The sequence below is a fragment of the Musca autumnalis genome, unplaced genomic scaffold (genome assembly GCF_047663935.1).
Source record: "Musca autumnalis isolate F117 unplaced genomic scaffold, ASM4766393v1 scaffold_91, whole genome shotgun sequence".
NCBI lineage: Eukaryota > Metazoa > Arthropoda > Insecta > Diptera > Muscidae > Musca > Musca autumnalis.
This window is the reverse complement of record NW_027412452.1, coordinates 317,367-338,356: the sequence shown is the minus strand read 5'-3', so window position 1 is coordinate 338,356 and position 20,990 is coordinate 317,367. Positions and strand designations below refer to the sequence as shown.

Here is a 20,990-nt window from a genome sequence, read left to right as displayed (position 1 = left end):
AAAAGGGATGCATTACCGACTATTGCGATATCTCTGTTGTTTGACCACCTATGGCAACCTACTTCACATCGTTGTAAATGTTATATTTAACTTTCTACTACTTTCCTTGCCAGGTTTTGCTTTCTATATACCTCTAACAGAAGTAAGATATTCGCTTTGAAATAAAAGGTCGACTTTTTCCCCAAATAAGTTTTTTGCCCATTCCGAGCCCTGAATATTATCCGACCATCACCAAAATCAATAGTCTTTTTCCTCTGTAGGACCCCAATTAACCCCCAAAATTTCGTGACGATCCGATCAAAATTGCGACCTGCAGCGTGATTACAAAAAAAAAAAATTGAAAAATGGGATGTATTACCGACTATTGCGATGTCTCCGTTACATTAGCGGCTATTGCAATATCTTCGTTGTTTGGCCACCTACGTTACATGGTTGCAAAGTTGATATTTTCTGCTTTCATTAGCAGGTTTTGCTTTTGATATACCCCATACAGAAGCGGAGATATTCGCTTTGAAATAAAATGTTAACTTTTTCTCCAAATATGCATATTATCCGACTATCACCAAAATCAAAATAGACTTCTTCCCCTCCGGGACCTTCATCAACACCCAAAATTTGGTGACGGTCGGAATAAAATTGCGACCTGTAGCGTGATTACAAGGTTTAGATGGACAGACGGACGGACGGACACACATAGCCAGATCGACTCAGCTCGTCGAGACATTCATTTTGGTATATATATATGTATGGGTCTACGACCATTACTTCGATGTGTTAGGCCATGTTTATATTATAGCCTTTTGCAGGGTTAACCTTCTTAATGAGGATTTATTTGACTTATTCGCAAAGGAATTGGCATTTGAAGACCTGTGGGTTTGTTAAATCCGGTTATATATAAACGCACTATTACAAACTTTTTGGCCAAAACCAACTTATAATACCCTCTCCACAAAGTCAAAGTTCACATTTTTAGGTTTATATTAGGTTTTCGCGATTTTGCTTGGAAACCGCAAGACCTATTAAAATGGAGCTAAAGAAAATGTTGTAGCTGTGATAATTCTCTAGAGAATTGACCTTTATCATTTGTTCCCAGGTTATACCATTTTTGAGGTAAAGAAGCTCAGGTTACATTTTTAAGTTTTTTTTTGTTATAGTTTCGCGATTTTGCTTGAATACGGCAAGTCTTATCGATACGGGACCTGAGAAAATCTTATGGCTGTGAAAATTCTGTACAAGATTAGTTTGTGTAATTTTTTCCTAGGTTGTACCATTTTTTAGATATGTAAGTTTAAGTTGGGAAATTGCAGTCATGACATTGTTTTATAAGGAGACGGTACAGTCAGTGCATTGTTCCAATTTGAACTTCTATATGTCAAAAATGGTAACACCTACGAAAATATCATAAATGTCAATCTTGTAGAGAATTTTTACTGCTACAACATTTTCTTTGTCTCATTTCAATATGATTCGCGGTTTCCAAGCAGAATCGTGAAAACCCAAAAAACCTCTAAAACTGTCAGCTTGAATCGCGATTTATTTAAAAAGCGCTCCGGCGATTTTTTTTTTTTTGATTTTTCTCATCTATGAGCACTGTAGTTTCCGAATCCGCAAAAATTTCCCAGGTGTGAGCACCTTCCGTTTAAAGTTGGCTCAAGGGCACCGTGGTACTAAAAGGTATAGAACTGGTGTCCTGGAATGTGGAATTAGGATTGCTGTTGGAGTATAGGATTAAGGCAGTTTTCCAAATTCGTGCTTATGGGTACAAAGAGTACTAAATTTTGATTTGGGTGAATGAACAGAGCTGGAACCCTGAAACTAATATTGCTGTTGGCGTGTAGGATTGAGATAGTTTTGCAAATTCGTATTGTGGGTACGAAAAGTACAAAATTTGGTACAATTTGGATTTGGGTGAACGAATAGAGTTGGAAACCTGATTATTTGAAATTTGTGTTACTGTTGGAGTGCCGGATTGATGTAGTTTTGGAAATTCGTACTTGTGGGTACGAAAAGTACTAAATTAGGTACAATTTGGATTTGGGTGTTCGGATAGAGCTGGAATCCTGGAATTTGGAATTAAGATTGCTGTTGAAGTATAGGATGAAGGTAGTTTTCGAAATTCGTACTTATGGTTGCAAAAAATACTATATGGTACTGAATTTGGATTTGGGTGAATGAACAGAGCTGGAATTAACCCTCTCACCCCCAATTTTTTTTCCTTGCGCCAATAGCTATTTTGAAAACATATAATTAAAGTATATGTCAAAACAATGTTATAACATAAATTTCGGAGCGTTACTCCCTCTGTTTTGGAAGATACAGTACATTATTTCTGAAATTTATTTGGTCATTATTTTGTGGATTTGTATATAAAAATACTTTAATCGTTCTGGAGTGTTCTTTTGGTCTTACTTTTGAAGAATCGAAACTAAAATTTACCATAAAGTTCATATATTTTGATTCAGAAAAGATTAGAATAATTTGGACTGTACACAACGAGTTTTAATTTTCACTGCAGTGCTAGACTTCCCAGCAAAAAATTTGTGCATGTGGAGTTATGATTTCACAACATCCTTCGATGCAGTCCACACGGAGTTATGAAAAATGCACTCCGTTGGATATAATTTATAAGCATTTGCTTTGGAGATCCCTACAAAAAAAAAAAAAAAAAAAACAGTTGGATGATCCCTACCCGCCGCTGGCGAAATCATTTGTTCTAAAAATAAGAGGGAGTGTATAAGTGTAAGAATTTGTTATAAAATAAAAAATAAAACCTTAAGTTGCGAACATTTTTGCGGTAGTTCACGAGACGGAAATTTTAAATGAAGTGGAGGGCAGTTGAAGTCCATGTCGAAAGCTGAACTAGTGATGGGAAGGCAACATAAAAAACCTTTAGTCCCGGGCCACACTAGAGTAGGTTAGGTTAGGGGATGTGCAGCCACTAACTTGTGACTGCGTCACTCGGAGACCTTCCGGTCCATTGTGATCATCCAGTAGAAAAAAGAGGAAAAAACAGCTGCAAAGAAAAGAGGAGATGGAAAAGAGAGGATAGGGGGAAGAAACAAAAAGAGGAAGTTGTTAGAAAAGTAAAGAACGAATAAATTAGAAGAAAGTTTAAGAGGGGAGGAATAGTTTTAGAGAAGGAAAAAAGATTTATTTTTAATGGTAGGCAGAATAGTTGAAAAATAATTTACGCGTTCAGGTTGCGCTGTCCCAGCCACTTCAGACTTTTAATGATGTTGTAGATCACAGCAGGTTCCACAGTTGAGTAGAAAGTTAGACACGGTGGAAAGTGAACACCTACTAACCTATGCCGTCTACGAGCCAGGGCTGGACAACGACACAGGATGTGCTCGATCGTCTCTAACTCCTCCTCATCCTCATAGAGTCTGCAGTAGTCAGTAACATCCTCATCCCATTTGATGGTATGGGCCCTGATATAGCAGTGTCCAGTAATGACTCCCGTCGTTACTCTAACTTCAGCTTTACTCAGGTTCAACAGAGAGTTCGTTCTTTTGACTGACCGAGACGGCCATATGGATCTTGCCACAATGCACCTAGGTTCATTATGCCACAATTCACTGGCTCTTTCGTCAGAGAACGTTTCAATTTTTTGAAAGAAATGACAAATGGGTGGTTTGATAGAGTCAGCGATAACTAGATCTGTAGACTGCGATCCTCGTCTAGCTAATTCGTCTGCTCTTTCATTACACAGATAGTCGAGGTGTCCTGGTACCCAGCATAGCCCGAAGCCGTTTGTTAGCGTTCCCAAGGCTGATCTACACTTAAGGACGACATAGGATTTGATGGCTTTAAGAGCCGCTTGACTATCCACAAAGATAGCCACCGGTTCAAAGATTTCTGCATCCAAACTTTTTATCAATTCCGCTGCCTTCCAAATCGCGAAGATTTCAGCCTGGAAGACTACAGTTGCTGTCTAGCCTGTAGGTGTACTCAAGATATAGCCTTTAACAGTAGACGCCAGCCCCGGTACCTTCCTCCATCTTGGAACCATCTGTATAAAAAGCCAGGCCGTCCAGAGGAGGGTTACTGCGGTTCCAGTCGTCTCTACTATGTATAACGTCTATATCGTCAAATCTCAGGACTGGTGATATATAGTCGCTCAGTTTTCCGCGTTGGTTCACATTTATGCCTGATTCGTTCAGGATACATCCATGCCCATAGGTACAACCGCGCCAGAGACCCTGTTCATGCAGCCGTAGGGCACTGCGAGTTGCCTGACACTTAATGCTGAGACTCAGTGGCTTTAAGTTCAGCATTGCGTTCAGAGCAGCCTGTGGTGTGCTCCTGGTGGCTCCAGTTATGAGAATCGAGGAAGCTCTTTGTACCTTGTCAAGCCTACCGGATGTCGATTTTTGGCGCAGTGAGTTGGTTGATAAGATGGGTCTAACCACGGTGTTATACAACCAGTGTATAATCGATGGGTTTAGACCCCAACTTTTCCCAATAGAATTCTTACATGAATTAAGTACAATCAATCCTCTCTTCGCCCTTTCCTCAGCATTCTTGTTCCATCGCAATTGACAGTCCACGATTGTGCCAAGGTACTTTGCCTCGGGCGAGAGCTGAAGCTGCACTCCATCCAGTGTTAGTGGTACAAATACGCCGAGCTTACGCTTTCTCGTGAACATTACCAGTTCTGTCTTGGTTGGGTTTACTCCAAGGCCATTGGCCTTAGCCCAGCGCGACAGCGTCGATAATGCTCCTTGCATAAGCTCCGAAATGGTTGACGGAAACTTACCGGAAATCAGTAGTACAACGTCGTCCGCATAGGCAACAACTTTTATACAAAATATTGTTTATAACAAGTAGCCACAGTAATGGTGAGAGCACCCCTCCTTGGGGGTGCCTCTAGTTACTGTTCTCCTAATTTTTGTCTCCCCAATGCTGGAGTTTATAATTCAGCTTTCTAGCATATTATTTATCCAGCAAGTTAGAGGTTCAGGTGTGTTAACTTTCTTAAGTGAGAGTTTTATGGACTCAAGTTCTACGTTGTTAAAAGCTCCTTCTATGTCCAGAAAGGCAGCCAAGGTAAAGTTTGAGTTTTCCATATTCCTCTCAATGAAGCCAACCACCTCATGCAAGGCAGACTCCACAGATTTGTCTTTAATATAGGCGTGTTGTGAGTTGCTTATAGAGGCGGTGTCTACATGGCTCCTTATGTCCAGATCGATCAGTCTTTCGAGAGTCTTAAGGAGAAAGGATGATAAACTGATGGGTCTGTAGTCCTTTGGTGCAGAGTGACTAGGTTTTCCCGCTTTGGGAATGTAAGTAACTTTTACCTCTCTCTACAGACCCGGTACATATGAGGGAGTCAAACACGCCTTATAAATCTCCTCCAGGATTTGATATAAACGTGGCGATGCAAATTGAAGCATCGCCGGCGTTATACCATTCGGTCCAGGTGACTTATATAACTTGAAAGTGTTGACAGCCCATTTAATCTTATTTCTGTTAACCACCTTATCAATGAGATCCGAATCCATAGGCTCTTGAATTTGGAGGTCGTCACATTCATTATTGACGGTGTCCGCATCCTTACAGCCTGGGAAGTGGGTCTCTGCCAAGAGTTTAAGAGTAGCAGAGTCTGTCCACGCACCATCTTGGTTCTTGATACTTCCGATGGATTTAGGGTCCTTGGAAAGTAACCTTCGAAACCTAGCTGCATCGTTGACTCCTTCTACTGACTCACAGAAATTAACCCAAGATTTTTTCTTAGCTCGCTTGATCTCACTCTTGTATTTATTGAAAATCACCTTGTAGGAGTCCCAATCAATGACGAGTTCAGTCTCATGCGCCCTGTTATACAGTCGCCTGGTGGTTTTTCTAAGCTCACCAAGTTCCTTGTTCTACCACACATGCTGAGATTTCTTCCCAGGATAGGTTAGTGGACAGGATTCCTTATGGCAACGGAGAAGAACGTCTGTAAGATTTTTTACGGTCCCATTAAGATCCTCAACTGTTTCTACATTAATATTAAGAGCCAGTTCGCGGGTTCCTATAAGGAATTTGGCGACCTCCGCCCAAAAAGACATCAAAGGATATCTTCATATGATCCGAGAAGGAACATTCATTAGATACCCTCCAATTCCTTAGGACGGAGTCATCTAGATTAGAGAGGGTTAGGTCGATGACCTCCTCCCTATCCCCAATTTTGAAGGTTGGATCATTACCCCTGTTACATATTCGTAAATTATATGATAAAATAAAATCGAATATAGACTCACCCCTTTTGTTGGTGTCCTTGCTGCCCCATTGGAAATGGTGAGCGTTTGCATCGCATCCCAGGATCACGTTGCAGGTACCCATCATATCACCGAGCAACCGTCGGACATCCAGGTTTGGTGGGTCTGGGGCCTCAAAAGGCATGTATACGGATGACAGCAGCGTGGCCATCCCCGTACCATGCTCCAGCCTAACCGTGCACATGTCACCGATAGAAAGATTAGATTTAAGCTCTTTTTACCTACTATACAAGTCTTTACCTTGTCCCCCTCGAACGCGGCGAAGATGTCGAAATTGGCATTGCTTAGTCCAGAAACCTTATTCTTATAGATATAAGGATCCTGGACTAAGACAATGTCCACTTCAGAGGTCGTGCGGGACAAGAGTAGTTCAGCGGCGGCGGTTTTGCAATGATGCAGATTAATCTGCAAGATGCGCAGCCTTTGCCGCTTCCCTACCCTTACTGAGTTTCGTGGGGTGGACTCAGTCGAAACCGAACCCATCCTGAACCGAAATTCAGTTTTCCCTCACGTTCTCTAAGATATAACTCCCCAGGGGGGTCAACCGCCACTCTTGCAACCAAACCACCATCCTCGTTACAGGGTGCTAGACTTATTACAGTCCATCCCGACGTAGTGAGGTTGGAATTTTGCAATCTCTCAGGAGCTCCTTCTGCTTATCCACAGTAGGTGGGGGAATCCACGCTGAAAGAATCTTCCTGGACGGAATATCGGATAGGGAAACCGCCGCAAGATCAGCTCCTTCCCACAGAGCGCCAAAGCCCTCAACTGTCCAAACAAGAAAATCTCGTGACTTCTTGTTCAGACAGTTAATAACCTTGACACCCTTTCGTAAGAAGGCGCTGCCATATTGTCGGTCTTCCTGATCTTCCGGTCCAGAAACTATGGCAGACCGAAGACCAGGGGCCTAATTACGTGATTCGATATCGAGTTGTTTCGACCCGAGTACTCAAAGTTGGGATGACAACATTCGTTATCGAGTAAAATTATCGAGAAATTGAGCATAAATTTGCGAGTAATTTCTCGTAGCCAAATGGCCTATCGTAAACAAACGAAATGAAAGATTTCTTATTGTATTTTTGTTTAAAATGTAAAAAATTTTGTTTATTGGCGGTTTATAGAGGAAAAATGATATTAGTAAATAATTGTGAGCATTCTTTACACAAAATAACAAGAGAAATTGGGAAAAGTCCTTTTCAGTCGTTTTGAGAAATTGTGATAAAATTAGAATTAAAATAAATACATATGCATGCTATCATTAACCAAAAATTAGTGTTTGCAGTCGTTAAAATACAAGTTGAAAAAATATGAATTTCTGCAAAACAAAAAATTATTTAATATTAATAGCCTTCACTTTATAAGTGAACAACTTTTAATAAAGTGCATTTTAAACAGTTCATCCCCCGTTGTTTACCAAAGGAAATACTCTCTCAGAGAGGCTAAGTCAAAACACCCACCAAATTCTCTCATTTATTTTGAGAGAGAATTATTAAGGTAGATGTATTAGCAAACTGTAACAAGAATGTCAAAACAATTTTGCAAACATTACTAATTTTCATATTTTCTTAGCACAACTTCATTCCGATATTATTATTCAATGTATTGTTCAAAAAATTCCACAAATATTTACATTTTTCATCCATAATTTTGTTTTTTAGTTTTTGCTTTGAAATAAACACATTTTTTTGACATCTACCCTCATAACATTCCCTGAAGAACACATAGTTCGATTACCGGTTACTCTCGAAACATTCGATCAACGATTTCGATCGAGTCTTATCATGCCGTTTTTTTCTCGTGTCGAAAACTTATTCACGAGTAAAATCACGATCGAATCGACTCACATAATTAGGCCCCAGTTTCAACAAGCAACCAGTGACTGTCGCTGATTCTACCGTTTGGGTCAGCTCTGTCGATGATTGCCAAATGAAGGTCTTTATCATCTGCCACTGTAACCGGTCTACTGTCTTCTTGCGTCCTTGACCGTGCGCCTTGGGGTTAACTTTTCCAGAGGAGGTGGATGTCTTCTCTGTACTCAGTTGCTTCCACTTGGTTGTACGCTCAACAGCCGCCGCATACGAGGTTGATGGTTCAACCAGATGATCGTCTTCTTTGGTGAAGGCTGTGGACCCTCGGAGGAACGAACGCGCTTCACAGATTTATGCTGCGGGGCATTGTTCGTTCGTCCAGAAGACAATGTTTCCTTAGCTGGCCTAACCATCTTCCTATTGAGACCAGCATTTCCAGCCGCTTCAGGCTTCGGGGTGCACTCAATAGTCTTTTCCTTTACCTGTCGGTTCGGTTAAGCTTCTGAATAGGTTTCGGCGCAGCACATTTGCCAGAGGCAGTAGGCTTAGCCGGCTCCACTACTTTATCCGGGAGGAAAATCCTTTCCACCTGGAGCTCGCGATGAAATTCACGCGAACTTCCTTATGAATTTCAGCTTATCCCTGATGAGGTGGACCTCCCTCGCCGAATGCAAGTTCGCATCTCTCCCTACGAACTTGCGGAGATAGGATACAGCACGTTTGTAGTGCTTCGCATCCGATGCTTCTCGTGCAGATGCAACTTTCGAGTCGCTGCCCGTTGTCGGGGTCTCGTTAGATTCCCCGTCGTCGGACATCGTTTCAGTTGCAGTCTGCCTTTGAAGCCTATTGTCGGCAAGTGCCGACACAGGACCAGTCGGTATCAGACTTGCACCCGGTTGGGTATCAGGGCTCGCACTCCCTTTGTTATAGTCACAGCAATCTTCCTGTGTAGACTTGGCCGGGATCACCGTGGTGTCCAGCTCATCGTCAGTCAGGGTTAGATTGTGTAACAATTCCTCCGGAGGTGTGTCCTCACAATGCTCATCCGGTACAAGCCTATCCAGCTGGTCGAGGAGTTCCCTACTTTGCCTCTCTAAACTGTCATGAATAGTTCTGAGGGTCCCGTGAAGGTCGTCCCCGCCCACAACTACGGTCCTGTCTGCCGTAGACTGCCTTTCACCAGCCCCGTCTAAATCATGTTCCGTTTAAATTGCCGGGTCGTCATCTATTTTGGGGGTTGGAATTGATGCACTTGTAACAGGTACAGCTGTAGGTGCCAAGGCATCCACACCTAACACAGCCGGATCACAATCGCTTGATTTCGATGACACATGGCTTGTGGTCACACCAACGCTTGCCGCCGGTACTGGGTTATTAACTCCCTGCACCGTAACTTTATTTCTCCTGTTCTTTCTACACATTTTAGTAAATTATTTAAGGGAACTACCCCGATCCAATTTTTGGTCCACGAGGGGTCCGAAGACCCCCAGGGTGTCCACGATGTGCGGGGTCGGGTCCGGCTTTGGTTGCCCAAGGACGGCTCCGACTCCACACATTGCAGTGACCCCCTTCCCATCCGCCACCCGGGAAGACGCGCCTGGTAGGAGTATGGCAAACTCCCCCACACTAGAGTAGGATGACGAAGCAAAATCAGATGCGCTTGGATTAAATGGAGAACGGAGGAAGTAAACTCAAATGTGATTGAATTTAATTGAAACTTTGTTTAATTGGTGTTTATATAATAAAGTCCTTTGTATTATTATTTTACACAAATAATAAATGCATTTTATTTATTCTGGGATATTTCGCAATGGCTTGCATTTTTTTCCATCTTTAGACTGACTAAAAATGCAATCCGAAGAGTGCCTTTAAATTCAATCCAAAACACTACATCAAAAGCTGTGATTTGAATCGAAAATGGAGTGCATCCTAGCTGCGTGCTGTGGAAGCAAAATGGAGTGCATCCTAGCTGCGCGCTCCCTTGTAAAATTCATAAAAAAAGATATACTCCAACCGCACTTGTACTGTACACTTGTAGTGATTCAACTGCATCCGCGGATGCAAACTTTTTGCTGAGTTCACACTGAATAATGCACCGTAGCTATGTTGATCGAGACACGACCGATATTTTTGTTGTTACAAGGTCAAACAGCCTCCTGTGTATACTTTTAAAAAATATACAAAGCAGAATATATAAAATAGCGGTACTTAGACGCTTATAAAGACAATGTTGCATGTATGCAACATCGGGGATGAGAGGGTTAAGATTGCTGTTGGAGTGTAGGATTGAGGTAGTTTTGGAAATTCGTACTTATGGGTACGAAAAGTACTAAATGGTACAAAATTTGGTATATTGAGGATTTGGGCGAACGGATAGAGCTGGAATACTGAAATTTGGTATTAAAATTACTGTTGAAGTGTAGAATTGAGGTAGTTTTTGGAATATGAACTTATGGGTATGAAAAGTATTTAATGGTACTAAATTTGGTACATTTAGAATTTGGGTGGACCGATATAGATGGAATCCTGAAACGTGGAATTTAAATTAGATGTAGAATAGAGATATGGAGGTAATCTTGGAAGTTCGTACTTAGGTGTTCGAGAATGTTAAGTGAAACTAAATGTTGAACCTTTTGGTAAATTCTGAATTTTAGTATTAGGACCAGTGTTCATGTATAGAATGAATAAAAGAAAGAAATCTCTAAAATAAAAAACTCGAACGCGGAAGGACTCATTAGATCCGTCGCGTAAAAAAAAACTAAATTCACGCGATGCTCAAAGGAAATTGAATGACGTTTTTAAATTTTACACGCAAAAAATATTTTTTTAAGACAATTTACGCATCAAATTTTGGCGTTTGGACTGCAATTACTAGGATGCTGTACGGAGAACACTCATGTGATATAAATTAAACGGCGTAAAATGACGAGTTCTGTAATCCTATTGTAAGTTTCAAATATAATCTTGTTGCCCGTCTGGATTATTAAAAAAAATTATAACAAAAACCGAAATTCAGGCTTCAAAATGTCAGCATCAATTTTAGGTGGATGCAGTGGATATATCGAAAAATTATACACTATCAATAATATGCAATGTAAAGCCAGAAATCGTTAGGGAACATAAAAACATGTTAGGGAACATAAAAACACTTCATTAGTCAGCCATCAGTCAGTCATATTATACATTGAAAGGATGAAACCTGGATTCATCGATTTAAAACTTTTTTAGTTTTTACCATATACTTATATGGTAAATTATTAATTATATGTATATTATTATGTCTTCGTCTTTATTTATTTATTGTGTATAAAAGTTTTTTGGGATTTCTCTGTTATTTTCTTCCAGAATCCCATTTTTTCAATGATTCCATTCTGAAAGCACGCTATTATTTATTTTCTCTGACACGTTCTTGTGGAAGGATCCTTGAAATGCTGAATGCTCCAAATTGACTATTTATATTTTTAAATTTTTCTTTTGTTTACTTATGGTATTTTTCCGTAGTTTACTAGGCAGTTGTCAATACCTAATATTCAGGTTCATTGAGTCTTACACCAATCTCCACACTTTGGCAATTGTTCTGTTTTTTTTAATAGGTAGTCGATTATGATTTTTTCAATAATGCCTCTCTTATTAATTATTTCCATTCTGTGTGGAAGGCGTCTGTGTTTATGCGTCAAAAACAACATCTTTATATATAAAACCCAATTGTCGTTTGTTGGTAATTGAATCAGTTGAAAACGGCTGGAGTGATTTGCATAAGTTTTTGTGGAAATGTTAGTCATAGTCCAGTTTAGGTTTTTATGCAAAGAAAAATTGGCCACGCCCACTATTCCGCCCACTTTTATAAATATGTTATATCTACGGAACTACTCAATAGATTTTCCTGAAATTTGCAGGGAACGTAGAGTGATGGCCCCCGGTTGAAATAGGCTACATATTTGGTTGAATTTCGGATCGGGCGGGGTACCTCCCCTATGCCCTATTTTTGTAAAAATGCAATATTTGCAACAATTACAAATGTATCGCCTTGAAAATTAATTTCCGAGTCAATGGCGATTGTGTCTCCGACCTAACGTGCTTATTTGGGGCATTAAGACTGGACAACGCCCACTTTTTTAAATATGTTATATCTACGAAACTACTAAATCGATTTTCCTGAAACTTTCAGCGAATGTACAGGGTTGGTCCCCGATAAAAATAGACTACATGTTTTTTGACTTTCGGATCGGGCGGGTACCTCCCCTATGCCCTATTTTTGTAAACATGCAATATTTGCAACAAATACGAATGTATCGGTTTGGGAATTTATTTGCGAGTCAATGGCGATTGTGTCTCCAACCTTACGTACTTATTTTGTGACTTAAGATCCGACCACGCTCACTTTCTAATTAGGTTATATCTACAGGGGATTTTCAAGAAAATCGCGATTTGTCTAAACTTTTAAATCTTTATAAATAAAAATCAAATATCGTTCGTTGGTAATGGGTTTTTATGCAAAGAAAATTTGACCATGCCCACTTTTACGCCCACTTTTTTCAATTTTCTATTTTTATCATTTATACAAAAACTACTGAACCGATTTTCCTGAAATTGCCAGGGAATGTACAGAGATGGTCCCCGCTTAAACTAGGCTACAAATTCAGTTGAATTTCGGAAAGGGCGGGGAACTTCCCCTATACCCTACTTTTTAAAAATGTTATATTTACAATAATTACGAATGTATCTATTTGGAAGTTAATTTGCGAGACAATTGTGGTTGTGTCTCCGACCTTACCTACTTTTTAAGGAACCATAGACTTGACCATACCTACTTTTTAAAATATGTTACATCTACAAAACTACTGAACCGATATTCGTGAAAATGTCAGGGAATGTACAAGCATAGTTTCTTGAATTTTGAAGAAGGCATATTTAAAAAACTCCTTCCTTACCTTTATGAATAAAAATCAAATGCTGTCATAACCCAACTTAGGTTTTTTGGAAAGAAAAGTTTACCACGCCCCGATAACAGGTTACATATTTTATTGAATTCCAGAGGGGCGGGGTACCTCCCCTATGCGATATTTAAAAAAACGTTATATTTGCAAAAATTATGTATGTATCGGAATAAATTAGTTAATTAATTAAATTAATTAATCTACAATCTAGGTACTTCTTTGGGGCCTATAGGCCCGACCAAGCCTGTTTTTTTAGTATGTCGTAACTCCAATACTACTGAAGGGATTTCCATTAAATTTGCAGCAAAAGCTCAATGTTTGCCGTTGGTATGTGGGGTACCTTCCCCATGCCTTTCTGTTAACACGTTCGCGGACACAAAAAAACTCATAAAAATCAAATGTCGTTCGATGGTAATGGCATCAGTTGAGAACGGCTGGACCGATTTCGATAATTATTTCTGTAAAATGTGCGCCATAACCCGACTTGGGGATATATGTCTATGCCTATGTCTTTAAAAATGATATCTAATATATAAAAGACAATGTGTGTATGCTTGTATGTTCCGTATAGACTCAAAAACGGCTAAACCGATTTCTTAAAAATTTCAGGGAATGTACAGAAAACACCCATGGTGAAAATAGGCTATATATATTTTTTAATTTTGGAGAGGGCGGGGTACCTCCCCCATGCCCTATTTTTATAAAGTCCCTATTTTATCACATCCACTTTTTAAATACGTTACATACCCAAAACTACTGAACCGATTTTCCTGAAAATTTCAGAGAATGTACTATGTCTGATTTAATAAAACCGCTATTTTAGCAAAAAAGAAACGAGTGATTGAATTAATTCTTCCGAACAACCATCCACCCCGCTCCGAACTTCTACATATCGAACCACTCTTCAACGAACCACCCTGCTCCGAACTTCCACCCTTCGATTTTCCGACCCTAGGTACTCATTTTTGGGACCTTAAGACCCGACCACGCCCAATTTCTTTCTCTGAAACTTCTGAGCCGATTTTCCTACAAATTTCATGGAATATACCGGGGTAATCCTGGTGAAAATAGGCTGCATATATGTCCCCTGGAACTTAGTGAAAATAAACTATATATTTTGTGGAATTTCGGCGGAGCGTGGTTTGAATATTAATTCGAATGACAATGGTGGTTGTGTCTCCGACCCGAGGGACTTATTTGTGGCTTTAAGACCCGGCCACGCCCACTTTTTTAAACGTGTTATATCTTCAAAACTTCTAAATCGATTTCCATGTAATTTTCAGATGATGTACAGGGATGGTCCTTGGTGGAAAAATGCTATACATTTTTTTAAATTTCGGAGGTGCTGGCTATACCCTGCGTCCTGTTTTTTAAATGCGCTATATATGTATAACGTACAAACCATACGACCCGACAACTCCTACTTTCTTAAATATGTTAAAAAATGAATGGAAATACTAGATGTTATGCATAGCAAAGCTTTGGTCTTATTGGAAAGCAGGTATTTAAATTAGAAGGCAACATATCGATAGCTATATCTTCATCAGATATATAAGATGTACATAATAAGAAGTTGGAAGGACGACACAGTTGGCCCTTAAGTTGCCCCTGAACATTCATGTGAATGAAGGGCACATATGCAATATTAAATATAAGTTATCACCTGGAACGAATTTACAATGGCACATAATAATTTAAGAAGCAATTCACCTTTAGATTTCAGACAAACACTTCCAGTTATACTATTCCAGCAGATGAAATAAATGCATGCCTCAAGTCATCAGTTTTTGGCGGTATGTTAAAATTACATATCGACACAAACAAATCTGAACATTTTTCATTTCACTTGCAGATCCGGACTAATTAGCGATGCAATAAAAATACAATCGGGCCAGTAACGCTGACCGGGTCGGCTAGTATTTTTATAAATACTATTTTGGCTTCATTTCATTATCATATAATAATACTAGCGGACCCGGCGAACTTCGTCTCGCTATTAAGGAATAAAATTTCATACAAAAACTCAATTTTCGATTTTTCCAATTTTCCGACTTTTCCAGAGAGATTTTCCAAAATTTTCTTCCGTAAAGACCTTCTCCTCGAAAATACGAATAACTGACAAAAAATTTTACAGAAATCGGCCTAGCCGTTCTCATTTTATGAATTACTATACATTTTTTACACCATTTTTATATATATAGATACATATTTAATATTGTTTTTGATTTTTTCCAATAAAATTAAAATACCATTTTTTTTTCAATTCTATTTTCAGTAACAAGTACCACAGTAGCGACGAAAAATAATCCAGTTCCCACAATGAAACCAAATATATTCAAAATTGTACCTGAACATATGCAAACCAAACCTCAAATTGTAACATTTAGCACCAAGACGACAACTGCTACAACAACAACTATGACATCAACATTATCAAACACCAATCTGAATAAACAAATTCAAACTATAGCTCAAAAACAACATATTTCATCTTCAAAAATTGTATCAAAACCAAATGGAGGTTCTACTACAAAAAATGTTGTGTTTCATAAAGAAGGTAAATTGTATATAATCGATCCACTGCAAATGAAATTGAAGCAACAACAGAAGAAACAGGTGTCGTTGTTGAAACCTCAGGTGAGTTTGTTGAAGCAACAATTTAAACCGCAACAACAAAAAGAAACATCTATTGAAAAAATGACATCAACAAAATCAGCATCTGATCACGATTACTTGCCGCCACAAAAGACGGCTGTGCAGACCAATTCCCCGCCAGTTCATTATGGACTTAAACAACAGCGCCAAAATACTCTTAACATTTTCCAATTATTGCAAATGAAGCGTGTTCTGTTTGAAAAACATGTTCTAAGGCAGCAATTTAGCAATATGCAAAATGCAGTAGAATTTATATTGCGTAGATTGAAATTAATAGCTCCAAAGAACTCATTAGTTTCGGCATTTCCATTTGTATCGAATTCTAATGGCGAATTTCAATCGCTAACAGCCTTCAAACAACGCTCATATGAATGGCTAAGAGCCAAACATATTTCGATCCTAATGCGCAATCACAAGGATTTGAGAAACATAAATAGCACAAACCGGGAAACCTTTTGGACTACTAAGGAAATAGCAACATTTGCCCGACAATATGCCTATACACCCGACATCAAGTCTTTGCCAAAACTGAACGAACTCACTGAACATCATACCAATGATTTCAAAGAATTGGTGAAAGGCGAATTAAAACATAAAGAAACCACACCTTGTGACACGCTCTCGGATTGTCGAACTATCATAAATTGGATTGAGAAAGTATGGCCAGTCCTAATAAATTACCAACATACAGAAGATGAAAATCACATAATTGATGTAGATAGTACGAGAGAAGAACAAGATCGGATACCTACAAATAATCTTCAAGCTCCCAATACTGAACTAAATGTAAACTTGAGTTCAAAACGTATCTATTTTCCACCCCCTTCAAATTTGCAAAACGAATGCGATCTTGTGACGGGCATATGCAAAGATTTTAGTATAGAATTGGAACCCGAGGAGATATCTCCTAACAAATGGTATCCCTCAGTTCAAATAGTTTTGGCTCATTCCCTGAACATATTTCTTCAGAAAATTATAAGAGGGGCAATCAGTTTGAAACATCACGAAAGTAGCGCTATCAGTGATTCCCTTCATGTTATTCAACCGACTGATATTGCAAAACTCTTATCTAACTCAAGAGAGTTTGATTTCCTTACGAATAGTAATTTTGGTAGAAGTACCAAAGTAGACTTGTCGGCTGTTAAACAAGAAAAGTTATGATATCTTCGACAGCAAATAAAATTCATCAAGATACGCCTGCGTCGAAGAAAAAACCTACCACGATTTTAACGTTGAAATTTAGTTTGTAGTTTAAACATAAATATGTTTTTAATGTATTTTTTATTTTTAAGAAATATGTAGTAATTGTGTTTTATAAAGTTTAATTAATGTATATTATTTATGTGTATATGTATAAGGTATATATGTACGTATTTCAATAAACACTCAGAATAAGAATAAACAAACGATAGTTTTTAGGGGTTACGAAATTTTGAATACATATGCATATATAGGGAGGAAAACGAATAGGGAATGATTTTTTTTAAAAAGTATTAGGCTTGTTTCACACTGTGCGCCTGAACTAACTTTAAATAAAACCAGTAAGGAAAGGATCAAAGTCGGGCGGGGCCGACTATATGATACCCTACACCACTGTGAATATGTAAAATATATATGGGAGCTATATCTAAATCTGAACCGATTTCGATATAATTAGGCACATTTATTATATATGGGAGCTATATCTAAATCGGGACAGATTTCGTTATAATTTGGCATATGTTTTTCTAGACAGAATTCAGTCACACATTCCAAATTTGATCGAAATCGGACATATATACAGCGTTGCCTACAGTTTTTGGTCGGAAATCGTCAACAAAATTTGTAAAATCGTCAAAAATCGTCAACATTCAAAAATAGGTTTGGTTACCGTTTAATGCGATTTTTTAGCCGATAGTTTTGTCAATGAGACTGACAACATAAAATGTACAACTCACTGCAATAAATATAATCTAATCTCACTTAAAGTATAGTACACATTGACAAGCAAAACTGACAGTCATCGAGGTTTATTTCGTGAATATCAAAGCCTAATTGAAAAATTTCTTTTATAATCTCTAAATAATACCGTAAATAGTGTATTTCAAACGTTTTTAGCTAAATAAAAGTTGTTATTTGCCGGAAAATTGTCCTTAAAGTACGTTGACACTGTCAGTTTTGACTGTTAGTGTGTACTCCCCTTTAATGGGTTGTCCCTAGTTGGGCAGACCAAAAAAACTCATTTTCATGAATTGTTTTCAAAGAAACTACCAAATTTTTTAAAAAGTTCTTTATCTCATCTGAAAGAGCACATCTTATACTACTTTTGGAATTTTTGTTGTTGAAAAATATTGCAAAGTCTTGTGGTAAATGGTTATCTGCGAAACCCTTTTTTGTAAAAGCGTTTTGTGGTGCCAACGATAGCTCGAAAACGGATGTGCCGATCATAGTATATTTTTGTAAGCATTTTAAGAACTAAAAAACAAAACATTTTTTAAAAAAAAATTTAACTGTCAAAGCCAAAATTTGGATTTTAACGAAAAAAATTGACTTTTTTTGTCAAAAAATCGGGCAAAACTTTTTTTAAAAGCTGTCTCGCTTAAGGATATGCTTTTTATACCCTCCACCATAGGATGGGGGTATATTAAGTTTGTCACTACGTTTGTAACTACTCGAAATAATCATTGTAGACCCCACAAAGTATATATATTCTTGATCAGCGTGCAATTCTACATCGATATAGCCATGTCCGTCCGTCCGTCCGTCCGTCTGTCCGTCTGTGGAAATCACTCTAGCGTCCGAACGGATTGACGTAGGTTGATGAAACTTTGGGAAAATATATAATATGTACGTAGGACTTTTGGTATTGAAAGCGGGCTATGTAGGTCCACGCTTTCGTATAGCCCCCATACAAAATGACGCGTGACGCGTCGTCGTTTTAAGGAATTTTTAAGATATTTGTCCCATTTTACCACCGAAATGGTTGTAATTTGGTACTTTGTGTCTCCAGAGGCCAAAAAACATTACTACCAAAGTTGGGTTATATAGGTCCACGTTTTGGTATAGCCCCCATATAAGGCTCCATATATAGTACGCGTCATTTTAGTATATTTTGAATGTATTAGACCCATTTGACCACAGAATTGGTTGTAATTTGGTATTTTATGTCTCCAGAGGCCAAAAAACTTTCCTACCAAAGTTGGGTTATATAGGTCCACGTTTTGGTATAGCCCCCATATAAGGCACCATATAAAGTACGCGTCATTTTAATATATTTTGAACGTATTAGACCCATTTGACCGCGGAATTGGTTGTAATTTGGTACTTTGTGTCTTCAGAGGCCAGAAAACATTACTACCAAAGTTGGGTTATATAGGTCCACGTTTTGGTATAGCCCCCATATAAGGCACCATATAAAGTACGCGTCATATTAGTATATTTTGAATGTATTAGACCCATTTGACCACAGAATTGGTTGTAATTTGGTATTTTATGTCTCCAGAGGCCAAAAAACTTTCCTACCAAAGTTGGGTTATATAGGTCCACGTTTTGGTATAGCCCCCATATAAGGCACCATATAAAGTACGCGTCATTTTAATATATTTTGAATGTATCCGACCCATTTGACCAGAAAATCGGTTGTAACTTTGTATTTGTGTTTCCAGAGGCTAAGAAACATTTCTACCATAACATTTTTATATAAGTCCACGTGTCCGATTTTAGATATTATGTAGGTTTTAGCCTCATTACCACTCCGAGATGGCTGAAATTTGGTATTTAGTCTTCTTTAGGCTTATAAAACTTTCCCCCAGAAATTTTTAAGTATATATCCACGCCATCATATAGCCCCCATAGAACGGTATCTTCCGGATTTCGGTTTTTTGAAGGTTGTGATCACATTAATCCACCGAAATGGCTGAAATTTGTGGTGGAGGGTATAAAAAGTTCGGCCCGGCCGAACTTAACGCTTTTCTTACTTGTTATGTATTTAATAAGCTCACCAAACCATATGACGATCGGTCAGTTCGGTTTCGAGCTATCGTTGGCACCGACTTCAAAAATGCCATTTCGAGAAAAACGCGTTTAAAGTATCAATGCTACTTACAAATCTCAAGAAATTGTTCCCTTCCAATTCTCATATATCAGACAATTTTGCTCCGACCGACTTGAAATTTTTTGCTGCATACTCTACTCTACCTGTACTTCAAAATAACCCAAATTTGAAAGTACCAAGTAGAGGTAACCCCTTAAATACCGATATAAAACCAGTAAGGAAAGGATCATAGTCGGGCGGGGCCGACTATATGATACCCTACACCACTGTGAATATGTAAAATATAGGAGATATGTATCAATTTGAACTGATTTATATACATATATATACACATCCCAAATTTCATCAAAATTAGACAGAGCGGGCGAAAATATACATAGGAGCTATATCCAAATCTGAACCGATTTCGATATAAGTTGTTACACTTATTTCTAGACTAAATTCAGTCACACATTCCAAATTTCATCAAAATTGCACGTAAATAGCGTGTTTTCAGCAAATACGTCAAATCGGCCGAAAATATATTTGGGAGCTATATCCAAATATGAACCGATTTCGATGTAGTTTGGGACATTTATTTTGAGACCGAATTCAGTTACACAATCAAAATTTCATCAAAATCGGACGTATATAGCGTGTTTGGTGCAGCAAATACGCCAAATCGGCGGAAAAATATATGGGAGCTATATCCAAATCTGAACCGATTTCGATATAATTTGGTACATTTATTTATAGACCTAATAAATTTAAATATCAAATTATAGCTACATCGGTCTGAAAATGTAGCTACAAACGTCAAAACACCGCAAATCGGGGGTACCGTTATATGGGGGCTATACCAAAACGTGGACCTATGTCCACAAGTTTGGTTATATAAGTTTATTGACACTTAAGAACCCTAAGTGTCAAAATATAGCTAAATCGGTCTGAAAATGTAGCTAAAACTGTCAAAATACCGTAAATCGGGGGGTACCGTTATATGGGGGCTATACCGAAACGTGGACCTATGTCCACAACTTTTGTTATATAAGTTTATTGACATTTAAGAACCCTAAATGTCAAATTATACCTACATCGGTCTGAAAATGTAGCTAAAAACGTCAAAATACCGCAAATCGGAGAGTACCGTTATATGGGGGCTATACCAAAACGTGGACCTATGTCCACAACTTTTGTTATATAAGTTTATTGGCACTTAAGAACCCTAAATGTCAAATTATAGCTATATCGGTCTGAAAATGTAGCTAAAAACATCAAAACACCGTAAATCGGGGGGCACCGTTATATGGGGGCT

The 20,990-nt window shown here is 38.4% G+C and overlaps 1 protein-coding gene across 2 annotated transcripts in view; it reads left to right on the top strand.

Moving 5' to 3' along the window:
* D12 (YEATS domain containing 2 homolog D12) overlaps positions 1-17,069 on the top strand; it is a 29,076-nt gene extending 12,007 nt beyond the window's left edge. For both annotated transcript variants that reach the window (XM_073958301.1, XM_073958302.1), the window contains exon 3: positions 15,284-17,069. In XM_073958301.1, the coding sequence (XP_073814402.1) occupies positions 15,284-16,824 (1,541 nt within the window). In that variant the 3' untranslated portion in view covers positions 16,825-17,069. The remainder of the gene's footprint in view (positions 1-15,283) is intronic.
* Positions 17,070-20,990: the final 3,921 nt, after the last annotated feature.